Below are 14,781 nucleotides of genomic sequence, written 5' to 3'. Positions count from 1 at the left end.
CAAAAATAAGCTAAGGATACTGGCAGAGAACATAATCATGAACATGAAACAACTGTGAGGATTTAAGAATCAAAGCAGATACTTGTTGACATCCTGGCAATCTGTTCTATGAACTCCACATGTTTCACTGATATCAATTCAGAAGATGAACATTTGCCTAAATACATTATAATAAGAAATTTAGAGAGAATTATATTAATATTAGTATTTACCCCAGGCTCCTCTGATTTGCATTACTACTCCAATTTGTTAACTACACAGAAGTTATTTAAGAAAATATGTGAGTGTTTCTGTGTATCAGGGGCTGGAGACACATAATGAATACATACAAATAACTTATTTTGTAACAGAAATGAAGAGCATAAGCAAGTAGGCAAATAAATGCAAAACAGAATTTTGAGTATCAATAAACACCACGAAGAAAACAAGGTAGTGACAGAGGGCTTGCCAGTGTATGATATCTGAGATGGTACCTGATGAGCAAAGTGAGCAGAAAAGATGCTCAAAGGCGAAAGAACAACAGAAATGTGGAGAGAGTACACTCAGAAACAAAAAGGAGGCAACCGCAACTGGTGTAGTGAGAAAGGGGGAGGCTGGTGTGATTCCCAGCCAGAGAAATGGGCAGAGTCTAGATCACAGGGCCTTGGAGGCCACCTATGAGGTCTGAATTTTGTTTTCAGTATTGGAGGACATCGCCAAATGGTATTAAGTTCAAAGAGCTACATGATATGACTTATATGCTGAAAATACTACTTCAGCTGCTGTTTGCAGAAAGTATTACAAGAAGTAAGAAATGGAACCACAGAGACCAATTAGGAAGCCAGAGTAGGGAAAATATGATGGTAGCTTAGATATGGTATACTGGTAGAAAGAGAGAGAGAAAAAAAAATAGATGAATTAGGAAAATATTTAGAAGGCAGGACTAGAAGGATTTGTTGAGAGGTTGGGTGTAGGGAGATATGGAAAAAAGAGCATTCAAAATGATTCCTATGTAATAAGTGGGAGACTAGGGGAAGATGATATTTCTGGAGAAATTCAGATCCCTAAAATATTTTTAAGTATAATAAAAATAACACAATGATATCACCAGTACATTCGCATTAAGCTCAAGAAACTAACAAGCAACAAATGTTCAATCACAGGGAATATGACCATTGATTAGATGGTTTTTCTTGATAGGAAATTTATCTACATCAAACACTAAGACCATTTTTAGCTCTGGAAATGAAAACTACAGTCACCCAATTCTGACATATTTTACAACACAGTATCAGAAACTGTGACTACATGGTAACATTTGGTATATGTGTAGTAAATTGAATGAGTTTTTCTTGCTATGGCGTGAGACCATGAGACTTATTTACAATAAGATGAACAGTGTAACTGGGAACTCATGAAATTGCTAAATATCGTGAATCTGAATTATATCATTAACAGTCCACTGTATCTTCAGGCTCCACATCTACTTATTCAGCCAATCACAAATGAAAATATTTGGGGAGGTGCTGGATTGTGCCACAAAGTCACTGTTTATAACGCCTATATACCACACACCAGTTTGAATTCCACCTGCCCTGCTTTTGATTCATTTCTTTCTAAGCAGTGGAAGATGGCTCAAGTACTTGAGTCTCTGCTACCTATGGTAGAGACTAAGATAGAATTTCTGGCTCCTGGATTTGATTTGGGTCAGTACTGGCTGTTATGGTCATTCTAGGGTGCAAACCACTAGACAGAAGATCTCTCTCCTTCTTTCTGTCGTTCTGCCTCTTAATAAACAAGCATAAAATATTTGGGGAAAATTGCAGCTATACTGAGTATGTTCGACTTTTTCTTGTTATCATTCCCTAAATAATGCAGTATAACAGCCACTTAAGTATGAGGCTACTGCCACAAAAAATAAATATGTTTCCAATGTTTTTTCCCAATATAGGACCAGCACTTGCCATAATGAGCTTAGTAACAAATTCAGAGCCATTACCCACCTGAAGCACATCACCAAGGTCTGCTGTGCTGATGTCTGGATCCTCTGTGGTGTTGAAAGGCACAGGAGTTATCCGCACCAGAGTGAGCACTCGAGGCTCTGGGTATCTCCACAGCATCATCCCTGGGCTGTCCTCAGTTTCATTACAGAACAAGACTTCATAGACACCAGGTAGTTTTAAAGGTTCTATCAAATGAATATTTAAATGTTTATATATTATAATAATGTGTATATAAAATAAATATATAATTACATAAATATATCACTGTATGCTTTAAAGGAGGAAAATGTTGGTTTATTAAAGTGAGAAAAAAATGTGATGTATGGCTTGACACAGATGAAAATCAGGAATCCTCTTTAACAGAGATTGATAATATATTAACATTATTTAAAGTAATCTTCACATATTATTACTTAATGTGTGTTTAAAACACACATATATACCAGTTCTCATACTGAAGCTACTGCTACTTACCAGCATCTTGGATATACTGAAACAGACCCGTGCGCAGGTCATCTGAACTTTGTTCACTTCTGAAGGTCTGACTTTTTTCCACAGGAGAAGACATTTGAGGCATAGGCTCAGAAACGTGTACTTTAACATTTCCATCCTTCTTGAGGTATCCATTGAGTAATTCATTAAGAAGTACTATACAATTCAAATGTTCTTGGCCCCAAAAGACCTTTAAAATCGTGAAAAATGCAAAAATTAGTGCAATCAATTAGTACAATCACATTTGAATTAATGCATGACAAATGCTTAGCTTAATTACTGATAATTATAATTTCTATAAATGGGTTGAACTGCAGGAAAAAATCCTATGGCTTGTATAAATATATAACAAGAAAATCCATCCCATATTATATCATGAAAACCAAAATTTTTAAATGCTGGAATAATGAGAAAGTTGTGAAGATATGAAATAATGTTTATGAAACAATTTAGCCATGACGAAAAAGAAAACTACTATAATCTGACAGAAGGCAATAAAGATCCTCTAGGCCAAAATGTTAATCACTATCATCTTGTGACGTAGTTCCTACATGTTGCCATGGCATTAATAAGCAATCCTGAGCATGGCGTTCCTTTGTTTACAATTTCACTTCTTAGAGGAGTAGGAACTTCTCAATCAACTGAAACTTAGCAGGTCTCTGACATCTATTTAGTGAGCATGTGGAAGCACCCAAAGTTTCACAGACCCTGAGAACCAGTTGTTTAGGGGGTATAAAAGGGTTGAGAACAACTACAACAACAACAAAGACCTGGTCTTTCCTTTAATAGGGATGATTAAGTCTTCTACAGCATAAGAAACCAGTCTAAAAGAGAAGAATGACCAGTAGCTAATAATTGTCAGATGATCACAATCTGCAATAATTTTAAATTTCTTCAAATATACCGAATAAAGTCAGTACGATGATTTCTTCTCAGGGAACCAGGGAACAGAGAAGAGAAAAAATCATAGCAAAGAATACACAGATAAAAAGAACCATCCTATACCTTCGGGACAAGTTTCAATTTACAGGTTTAGACTCTCAGAAAGCAAAGTAAGAGATGCAGCACCAAGCCTATTTTTGTTGTCATTAACTTTTTAAAATTGGATGAGGCTAAATAGATATAAATATGTAAAAAGTCAAGCTGAGGAGTAGAGCGCCATGCTTTAGCCTTTACGTTACTAAATGACAGTAACAGAATAGAGAGGTAAGACTTGGTTTTTGCTCTTTCTGTTATTTTTAATATAAAGCTACTTTGTTGCCTTGGAGAAAGATAATACAATCAATGTTATCAATAAAACATTAACACAAAAATAATTTATTTAACATTTATTGTAAATACGTAAAAATTTCTGATAGCTGTTGAAAGTCTCTAGAACAACTCAAGCAGAAAGTGGTTAGGACTTCCTTTATCTTGCTCTGCATCAGTAAAAAAATTTGGTAAAAAGCTGAGGTAATAACACTTTTAGATGAAAAACAGAAATTCATGAAAAGTATATCTCCATTACTGACAAGTTAGTCATCTCAATTTTCTCTCATTGTCAACCTTTCAAGCTTGCAACACTCATGTTCATTTCGTAGGGGTGGGAACACAAAATCATGTGAAGCACGAAATAAACTCTAGTCACAAGAAAAGTTATCAAGAAATAAGCTGGATACCCTCGCACATTTCACACCTGGCTTCAAGGCGTGAAATTCTCTCCCTCTCTCTGAACTCTTTCAAATAAGTAAATCTTTTGTAAAAAATAAAATGATTGAGAAGTTGCAATGTGACACTTCTTAAGTGCTAGTAACCAGGCACGATAATGTGGGTATCCTGCCAGCGACCCTGCACTTGAGACAGTGAATACTTTGTCACATTTTAAAGTTTCACATTAAAAAAAAAAAGCTTGAACCTAGCAATTCCATTTCTAGTGACCTACCCCAAATATATTAATCCTTACAAACATTTGAACACAAATGTTCATAGCACTATTTTTCTCAGTAATTGTCAAAAGTGGAAATGATTCAAAGTCCATCAACTAATGAATAATAAATAAAATGAAATATTTTCAAAATGGAAAATTTAGATACATGAAGGAGTAAAATTTTAACATCTGCTAAAATATGAACCCTGAAACATTATCCTGAGTAAAAGGGGTCCGTCATAGTACTAGCATTGCAGTGTGGTGGGTAAAGACATATGGGCTACAGTTCATGTCCCAGCTGTTCTACTTTCAATCCAGTTTCCTGGTAACATTCTCGGAATGGTGCTAGAAGTCAGTCAAGTGCTTAGGCCACAGCCACCCGCAGGTGGGGGCAGTGGTGGCAGGGGCAAGGGGAGGAACCTGGATGAAACTCTTGGCTATAACCTGGCCCACCTCTGGTTGCTGTCACTTTTGGGAACTGAACCTGTGGATAGAAGATCTCTTTTCCCCTTCTCTCTCAGTCTCTCTCTCTCTCTTAACTTTGTTTTTCAAGACAACAAAAATTTTAAGTCAGTCATAAAAGAAGAGAATATTCTAGGACTCCACTTCTATGAAATGTCCTCAACAGGCAAATGCACAGATAAAAAGATTAGTGCTTAGCTGGGCTGCAAGAGTGGGTATAAATGGTAATAGGGGGACTGGTAATGGCTTTTCTGGGGACTAGTAATGAAAACATTTTCAAATGTACTGTGCTAACGAGTGTAAGCTTCATGGACACACTAAAAAGTCATCAAATAGTATATTTTAAATAAGTGAACTGTAAGGCATGTGAATTACATCATAATAAACCTTAAAAAATTTAATAAGATGGCAATCTGACAACACCGTTTCTCTCTACACAAAGATTTAAACTTTAGTGGAACAGTTCAGAAAATGAACAAAGGTTACATAAAAACTTATGAGAGAAATACGGCCAATCACCACAGACCTGTAGCAGACCGCCGTCTAAATCGATGGATATTTTTGGTAGGGATTGTTCTGGGCCTGGGTTGCCGCTGTGTTTACACCATCTAGCTTCCAGACTGGCAGTGGCACAGCATGGTCCTACCAGAATCCGACTTCTTTCTTTGAGACTTGTTTTAAGAAGAAAATCATTTATATTGAGTTGAAATGAAGACCCAAGGATGATTCCTGAAAAGCAAACAAAGAGAAGAAATGGAGAGAGATATGTATCTTCCTTAGTAACAAAAACAGAAAGTTTGGGAAAGAATTAGCTATATTTTTAAAGAATGTTAATTCATCTTTTGCCAGAGTCTTTTTTCAGTTGGCTCCCCACTAGAGTTCTATGCCATTTATACAGAATTCGAGTTATGAAGCAGGTAATACCTCATTCACATTCCTAACAAAGCAATATTTGCCAAAACATTATGACTTTTTCCATGTGTGAGCATTTTAAGTTTTATGAGTAGAGACATTTTCATTAAATTGTGCAAGTTTCTCAAACAACTACATTAAGAATAAGAACAGCTGCTTCATTTGTCTATCGTTAACATGATGGGAAAGGGCAATTTTCTGTGACTTCTTACAGTAATGGAGTACAGTCTATTACTTCACTAGACACTCAGGTTTTCGACTGGCCTATGTTAAAATTTAAAACAATCAAAATATATAACATGTGTTTTCTGAAAATTTTAGTTTAATCCAAACTTCACACATCATAACCACTTGAAGTTTACAAAGTCTTAAAAACAGATAGTGGCAGGTTAGATTTATGAGAAAAACTATATGTTGTAGTTCAAAGTAAATACACCCAGAAAAGGAATACACTTTACAATGAAGGTTTTCTTTTGAACTCAAACTAGGAATGCAGATCAAAACCTTTTCATAAAAGCAATGGCACACTTTCAGATATTTAGATGCCGAGTTAGAGTGGTGAGTTAACTTTCCTCCCAAAGAGCTCATATTCTAAATTGTCATTGTGAATATTGGATTTCACCAGACCACATTTATAATGCCTATGGCTTATTTTTCTAATGATATCTGAGCCTTAAGAGAGATGACAGATTAAAAAACACCTTAGGCACACAGCATATACTTCTCACAGTACAGTCCCCACATTGGCTTTTCTATTCTCTGGAGACACAAAAACTTCATACATGTTGTATGTTCCTACCACAGAAATGGAATAGCAAGCCTCTAATCCTCCTCAGAAGGCACTGCACCCACAAAGGCTTTGTGCTAAGATTTCTGTGAACAAATTATCATGGCAGAAATCAGTGTCTTACATTGTTTCATCAAGCATATTGTGCCACTGAAAATTTCATTTCACAATTCCCTTGATTCAAAGCCAAATTTCACTCAAATAAAAGAAAACGAAAATAAAAACAATAGTTAAGAATATTCAAGAATTAAAGCCATGTTTTTTTGAGTCTGGTGGTGAATTTGAACTTTCTGACTTAACTGCATTATGCTTCTTGACACTGTCAATACTTTCCCATAGTAAGTCTCTGCTACATGAAGCCCGTAACTTCATCATCCAATTAGTCACAATGGGCTAAAAGCACTGAAAGGGAGGACCACATGACCTTCAAGTTCTGCAAGACTACCTTGGATGCCAGGGCCAACTATTCAATGTACTACTCAGAAAAAAACAACTGGCATTCATAATAGGACATGTTCCACTAAACTGACTTGATGGTTTAGAATTTTACCTTATTTTCAGCTATCTTATCAAGTTCCTGATTTGGTAGATGTGAGACGAAGGCGCTTCCATCTTTGACATTCTCCATTTTGTGTAACTGTAATACAAGCTAATACGGCTGGGTAGGAGAGAGCTTAGCACCCAACTACTTCCCAAAAACCTTTCTTTAAGACACACATACACCACTTCCTCTCAAAATAACTTTAGATCGATATAAAAATTACAAGAAAACATATGAAGTTCACATATCTCCTTTGCCCAACCCCATAACTATACTATAAATACTAAAATCAGTAACTCAACACTAATATAGTCTACAGACTTCATTTATATTTTGTTATTTTCCCAACTCATCTTTTTTTCTGGTTCTAAATTCAAGTTAGAATTCCCAAGGAATTAGCTCTCAGTTCTCCACAGCTGTGTACAAGCTGAGATAGGTTAGATTATGGGGAGATACTGGAAGATTATGCAAACATTCTCTTTTACAAACTCTCACCCACTAAAGTGAATGCACCAATGGTTCTCATGTACAACAATTATTACTAAGGTGTGTGATAATGGTAGTTTCCTGTTTCTCCTGATTTAAAGCTGTCACTTGGACTTCATTCACTAGTTTAAGCATTTCTAACAGAATGGACTCATGAACAAGCATTTAATTATTTATAATCCAGAATGACTAGTATTTATTTGTTACTTAAATTGAACAAGCTTTGGCCATTGAGAATACCTTCTAGTTGGTTCCAATATCCTTCTGCTATACACACATCATTCCCGGCCATGAGATCTTTCAGGCTCACCTTATATATTTACCCATTCCCATCTCTGACATCAGCTATTTCTCCAAGGGACCTTGATTTCTTTTGTTGAAGAATGGTACCTAAAGTGAGATCTGGGTGGTATATGTGCTCAATGCCAATAGGTTGTCACTGATTTTAGGTTCTTTTAGCAGACAAAGATAAAAAGTAATAAAATAAAAAATAAAAGTGACACAAAATGTATATTTAAGTGTATACATATAGTGTACATACAGGGATATCTACCACAATATATAATCTATGTATATACATTTATATATTCTGTATTTATCTACTACTTACATTTAAGCTCATTGGCAGGAGATGGATGAGGTAATTAAGGACACCCATATTTCATATTGGAATGGCTGGATTTTTGTATCACCAAATATTCTATTAAATACATGAACATTCCCCTATTGTCTCACAAATCCTGTTCTTTTCTGCTGAAAGATGGGATGACTCTTCCGTTTGCTTCCTAGTTTGAAGCAAACAAAGGTGCTAACGCTGCTGGCAGCTATATGTTGGTGCCTGAGGCTGGAAATGTGTAATATAGGAGGCAGCATCCCAATGAATTTTGCCATGGACATGCTTAAGCACAAAATTGCTTTAGCGTTTTTCACCTGCTTAAATAAGTTTAGATTGGACCTTCTGTCACTTGTAGCCTACAGTACATCAATTGATACCTATTTTGCAGCCAATAGGATTTTAAAGCCTGATCCTTAGTCTTCTATTTGCCCCTAATTTTCTTATTTTAGTGACTTCTCGGCTTTGATGACTTTAGCAGTAATTTCTGTTCTTAATACTTGAATATCCATAACAAGGTCTGACTTTTCTGAAACATGTTCTACTCTCTGGCTCCTAGTTAGGAGTTCTATAAGGAATATGCATACCTAGCTTACTGGCAACTGGACAGTTATGCATTCATGTGTTCATTATTCTACCAATATTGACAGGCTATCTACTATGTACTGGGCTATAAGAAGATAAAGTCAATGTGTTTGGCTTTCTTTCACGTCAGATTCTTCCTTAGCATTCTGTTAGTTTCAAGTTCTGATACATTAAGAACTTGGTGGGGGTGGCTGAGTGTTGATAACCAGTAACATTGACAATATTGACTCTGTTAAGTACGTAAACTTTTGAAGAACACTTTCCTGCTATCATTCAAACACTATCAATATGTTTTGCTTCTTTATATTCATGTAATGCAAATCTATTCCTTAATTATTTGATGCATAAGTTGTTATTCTTTTTTCCTGTTGTATTTCCTTTCTTTTCTGCAGTAATCTACCCTCAACGGTGCTTCCTCTGCTCCTTTCACAGTGTATACTTGTCTGTATCGGCCCACCAGCATTGACCATGGCATTATTGTATCTATACACTACAGAAAATGTAACCGACAAGGATTGGCTTTTAAGATTAAAACAGTTTTAACTCTCCTATGAACATGTCCTACTACTTAAAAAAAACCTGGAATATAATTCCAAGTGGTTTTAACCTTAGGCTAAGTGTCCAGTAATAAAAGACAGTGGTGATCAATTAATAATGAAGGATAGTGATGAATTTCATGGTAGTTCATTTATAGATGGAAAATCAAACTTTATACTTTTATCACAACCTAGGAAAATAGTCCCTTGGATTCATGATAGGATTATTAAGTGTCTTTCCTCATTCAGTTTGGGAAGCAAGTAGCCCTCTGGGACATCAGCACTTCCTTTTGTCTTCTTCATCAGGAAAGAAGACAGTTAAGAACAGGAAGCAAGCTAGATTGGTGTGGAGTCACAGTGATAAGACCTTTCTGCGTGTTAGAGACGAGGAAAGCACAATGTTGGCAGTGTCCCACGAAAAGCCACCATATCCTCAGCCACTCGGAGACCTCTAAGCTGATGACAGGCTCATTAGAATATCATTAGCATTGTGGCTGAGGTTATAAGCTGCATCCAAGGTTATCATGCTTGATTCAAAAGGGTTTTACTACGAGAGAAAGTAAACAACAGGGTCAATGTCATAGCCTAGCACAATAAGCCTGTGACACTTTCAACCTCTAAGTGGCCATTTGGGGTCTGAAACAGCTGATTATACAGCTCTCTCTGACAGCACTTTTACAGTAAATTAAAAAAAGGAGGGAAAGAAGGAAAGAATGGAGGGAGGAAAGAAGGTACAAAGGTGGCCTCTTAATCCTGGAAAACCCTTCCTTATTGGCAGAATTCCACTCCCTACTTGCTAAATTCCAACCTGTAATTATAGGAAGCACTTCCTAGACCCCCCCTTGGCAAACCCTCTGCCCTGAACAGGCTGCTCCTTCACTGTTCACAGTGTACTCAGCAAACTCTACTTGCTCGCTCAGTTCAGTATGAAGACGCCTTACAATTACATATGGCTCACAAATGATGTCATAAATATCCAGAAGGTCCTTGGCAGAAAAAAGAAGGTTCCCTAACTCTGCAATAAGTGAAGCTTTTCGGCAAAGTTGATGTTCTTCACCCAGCTCCCCTCAATGGTAACAGCTTACACAAAATCAAGAGTAAGACTTTCAAAAACCAGTCATTCCACCGTGACAAACATCTTAGTAACTAATGTATAGATCTGCTTTGATTCTCATCAGTCTCTTCTCTCCTGTGTTTTGGTGTCCCATCCAGGCTCCCCAGCTGCATTTAGCAATTGTGTCATCAGGGCAGTTTGACCCAGCATTTTACCTTTTTGTTCTACCTCCTTCTCTTCAACAGAATGCTTTTCTGCTGGATGTTTCTATTAACTGTTTTCAAAAACCTGTGTTTACATTTTTAATTTCAGTTGTAGCAAACTAATGTCAGATATTTAATTAAACTAAATGAGGTGTAGCAACACTGAGAAGCAATTTCAGAAACAACTGATGGAAAGAACAGAAATAACCTTGCTTTGTTTGCATGCTGGCATACTTTTCATTGAGTAGCAAAGGAACAGATAGTTTCATTACCTTCAAAATACATCTTCAGAAGACCCACAAACTCAAATCACTTGCTTTGGAAAATATTTACAAAATGCTGCCAGCTCTACATCATCTGTAATTACTATACTTTTAGTGAGGCTCCTACTTTTTGCATGGTGACTGAGCAAAAGGCAATCTAAATCAAGCTTCTGTATATCATTGGCAAGAGAATGCAATGATGACATGCGCTAGCAAGCATATCCAGGTACTGTTTTAATTTTTTTCATGCAGCTGGAAGTAATCTTATGCTACCAGAAAATCACCAAGCATGTGTTAGATACATCCAGAAGCTGATTTGCATAACAGTGATACACCAGATTGCCTGAAAAAGTAAAGAAATTTTTCTTAGTATAATCCAAAAAGGCATGATCAATTTATGAAAAAAAGAAATTACTTGAAAGAACCAGAAAAAGATTAACATACATAAAAATGAGAGTATTCTAATCATGAAAAAAGTCTCATTCCCTGCCCCTGATCAGAATATGTAAATTGGTCAGAACTGATTTATTGCATTCAATTTTATAAGAAGACTTTAAGGCTATATTATACTCAGTAAAATAACAAATTAAAGTACAAGAAATAGTTGACATGCTGAAACAAATCAAAACAGGACAGTTTTGAAACACACAGACACGGGTGCTCACAAACGGACTTCAAAGTCAAATCCCACTGAGAGCTGGTGGGTCTAGCCCACCCAGATCCTGCATCTCTTCTCCTAACTACACGGTGACTTCTCAGAGGCAGGGTGTCCAGGAAATCTCACTGGGGAGTGAATGCTGGGAATTCAGCATTCACTACTTCAGATCTCTCCTTTTCTACCTGAGAAAATGGAAACACAATTAGCCAGAAGAGGATTTCTTCTTCTTTCTCATAAAGAAAGGGAGAATTTCTCATGAAAGAAGAAATGTCTACTGAGTTAGCTACTTAAACTTGGCCGTGGTCTAGAGAAGATGTTTTTTGGTGAGGCATTTTAAAACGCTATGATCCTAAGAAAACAAAAATTAAAGCTACCAAAGGGTGCTGGAGGATATGTTTTCCCTCCTTCTTCCCCACTAGTCTGCCATCATATTCACTGTTTTTACAGTTGTGTTAGTTTGTTAGAAAAATAAAACTTGACTGGATCATGTGGCTATGTCTAAAAAAGGTGGAGTGGGGGGTCAGCAAACTGGCAGATCTGACTGTGCATATTGGAAAGCATGGAGCAACCTTCGTATGGAAAAAAGCGCCACGGTGAACACACACTGGAAAAGCTTCTGTGATGACTACAGTAGCTGGCTAATTTAATTACATGAGGAAACTGCTGCTGAATCATTTCTTAAAGTAAGTCACACAGATAAAATAACTGCTATACATTTTTTTTTAACATTAAAACAAATGTCTTTCTTTGACAGTGTAATGACCTAAAAACTAGTCTTGAGCGACATAACTCAGATTTGAAAGGACCAGCAGCCAAGAGATGTATCCTCACTCTACCTCAGTGAATGCTGGGCAAATCACTATAGCTCTCTAAGTCTCTACTCAATGAGGGAGTTAAGGCTATTTCAGCAGACTCCATATAGGATTCTTTGGCACTTTCCAGTTCCCTCTTAGCAACAGAAGTCATGAGATATGCTTAGTATCTCAACTAGACTTAAGGAAATCATAAATGTATCTGAAATAGGGCTTTGGTGGGTTATTAAAGTCTTATCTTTTGATATGTCAAGTTGATTCAGCTTGTTATCTAACCGTAAATGCAGTATTCTTGGATCATGCCGTCTGTGGGAGAAAAGGACAAAAAGGGTTCTGGAAAAGGATGACCTTTATGGCTGTTTTTACATCAACGAAGGCATGGTCTATGCTCTGAGCTCATATGATGTGACTAAGTTGACAGAGAGGACAAAGAAATGAAGAGACTGATAGTTACTTGGCACTTCATTTGTGCCAAACAACGTGTAGGTTAGTCTGCATATATTCTGTCACCCACTCCTTCCAACCACCCCGGGATTCAGAGTCCTCATCTTCATCTGAGAGATGAGCTGGAGTGTGACTTTGCTGGCCAGTCAACTGGCCAACATGCAGGAGGGCAGGGATGCGTGTTCTGTCTGCCTTCCTCTGGCACTATGTTGCTTCATGAAGACTACTGCCATTTGTCAGCTCTAAGTAACTTCATTTTTCCAATTGGTAACAAGGTTGTGAATAAGTGCTTTTTCCTACCCCCAGCCCTCTTGCCCGCCCTCAGTATGTTATGCCAACAGAACCAACAGGGCCAGGGCCTCAACCAGGGGAATAGATGAACATCTCAGATGTGTTTTCAGCCACTCATTGCTGACAGGGTTGCTTTGCCAGAAACTTTCCAAGCAAACAGCCTCTGGCTTGTGTGGACAAGAGGGCAATTTGCTGTGACTGCAGGCAAAATTAAATTGCTGTCACAGACTCAGGACACTTGAGGATGTGGATTTACTTGTAACTTTCTCTTTTTTTTTTTTAACAGAGTTGGTCGTTTCCTTACTGCAAACCTAACAGGTGCGGTCATTAGGATGCAAAGGAGCAACAACTAAAGCAAAGGTCTTTAAGTACTTCCTTACTCAGACTGTGAATTTTCTTCCCCAATTGCACAATGACAGGTCTTCTGGCTAATTGATGATAATTTTTTGTGGTTCTAAAGGCCCTATTTCCTCCTGTCCAAGCAAAACTCTATTTTAATATATGTATGTGTAAAATTTCTATCAGTGATTCTTCTTGTCCAAATGTGTCCAAATCTAAAAGAAACAGTTTTTTACCATGCTTCGTTAAAACTAGTGGGAAAAGTAGTATTTTTTTTTTTTCCTATGGGGCCACATAAGGTCTACTGGAATGAGACATACTTCTAAAATATATAACCTGAGGCCAGCAGTTTCCTAGCAAGAAGTCTAGATTAAGTTTGAAATCTGGTAACCAAAACTAAGAGCAAGAAATGGACTAATTTACCTAGAGACAAGATTTGAAGGCAAATTTACATGGAAAACTGTAAGCACTGCACTGGATTTCTCATTAGAAGGGAGCAGAGTCTTAAGAAGACTTCATATTCCCCAAGAGAACTATACTTACACAATTAACAATTCTTTTGTTTAAAAAAAGAGCTTTTCATTATTGCGTGTGGACACATGTGGGCTGTGTAAAATACAAGAGATATGTAACACACGGTAAACAGAAAGTAATGATCTTAAACAGGCCAAATCCTTGAACTCGTCATTAATAAATGTCTCTCCTGTATTCAGCTACCCAGGCTGCTGCGAGCCTGTTTTCTTCAAGCACTTCAAACACTGAAATCCAGGAACATTTATTATTTTAATCCATTACAGGCAGTGCTTGATTTAACTTTATTGGTTGTGGTGGTGGTAGTGGTTATAAGTGGGGGTACAGCAATGTTCTTTTACACATCATTTCAAAAGGGCTTAATTATATTTTATAGTTTGGGCCAGGAATTCTGCTTGTTTTTTCGTCTAACAAGGTTCAAATGGAGTTCAGGTCAGTGATGAATCAGAAGAAAAAGTCAGAGATGGTTATCTCTCCGCAATGAGCTCATCTACCTCTACGACAGGCTGGGCAGGTACATCATGTTCACGGCACCAATCACAGGAGATTCCTCTGATAACCCAAGTTTAGGCTTATTAGATAACTTTTGTTTTTCATGCAGTCTTGAAAGGAATACATCAGAAATTCAACCTAGAAATTATCTTATCTCTGAAGTTATCACTTCATGTATTGTAAATGCTTCCCATCAGAATCCAAAACAGCTATAATAATCACATAGCTTTAAACAACAAAGAGTACCTGAAGAACAATAAACACATAATACACAATTTAATTATAATCCCTTAAGTAGAGGGAAATGTTGATACATCCCTCCAAAAGATACAGCATTACAGTAACACAATTTCTTAGACAAAAAATAACTAGACGCAGGAAACATGTCTAAA

General features: G+C 37.0%; 1 protein-coding gene across 2 annotated transcripts in view; it reads right to left on the bottom strand.

Annotated features, from left to right (window-relative positions):
- The window catches only part of VPS13B (vacuolar protein sorting 13 homolog B), a 595,475-nt gene that overhangs the window by 137,650 nt on the left and 443,044 nt on the right, over positions 1-14,781 (bottom strand). For both annotated transcript variants that reach the window (XM_040972638.1, XM_040972637.1), the window contains exons 37-39: positions 5,369-5,571; positions 2,457-2,664; positions 1,983-2,167 (exon numbers count right to left, since the gene is read on the bottom strand). In XM_040972638.1, the coding sequence (XP_040828572.1) occupies positions 1,983-2,167; positions 2,457-2,664; positions 5,369-5,571 (596 nt within the window). The remainder of the gene's footprint in view (positions 1-1,982; positions 2,168-2,456; positions 2,665-5,368; positions 5,572-14,781) is intronic.

The sequence above is a fragment of the Ochotona curzoniae genome, unplaced genomic scaffold, assembly GCF_017591425.1.
Source record: "Ochotona curzoniae isolate NIBS_2020 unplaced genomic scaffold, NIBS_Ocur_1.0 contig_2318, whole genome shotgun sequence".
NCBI lineage: Eukaryota > Metazoa > Chordata > Mammalia > Lagomorpha > Ochotonidae > Ochotona > Ochotona curzoniae.
The sequence above is the reverse complement of the archived record's forward strand: the minus strand, read 5'-3'. Positions and strand labels throughout refer to the sequence as shown.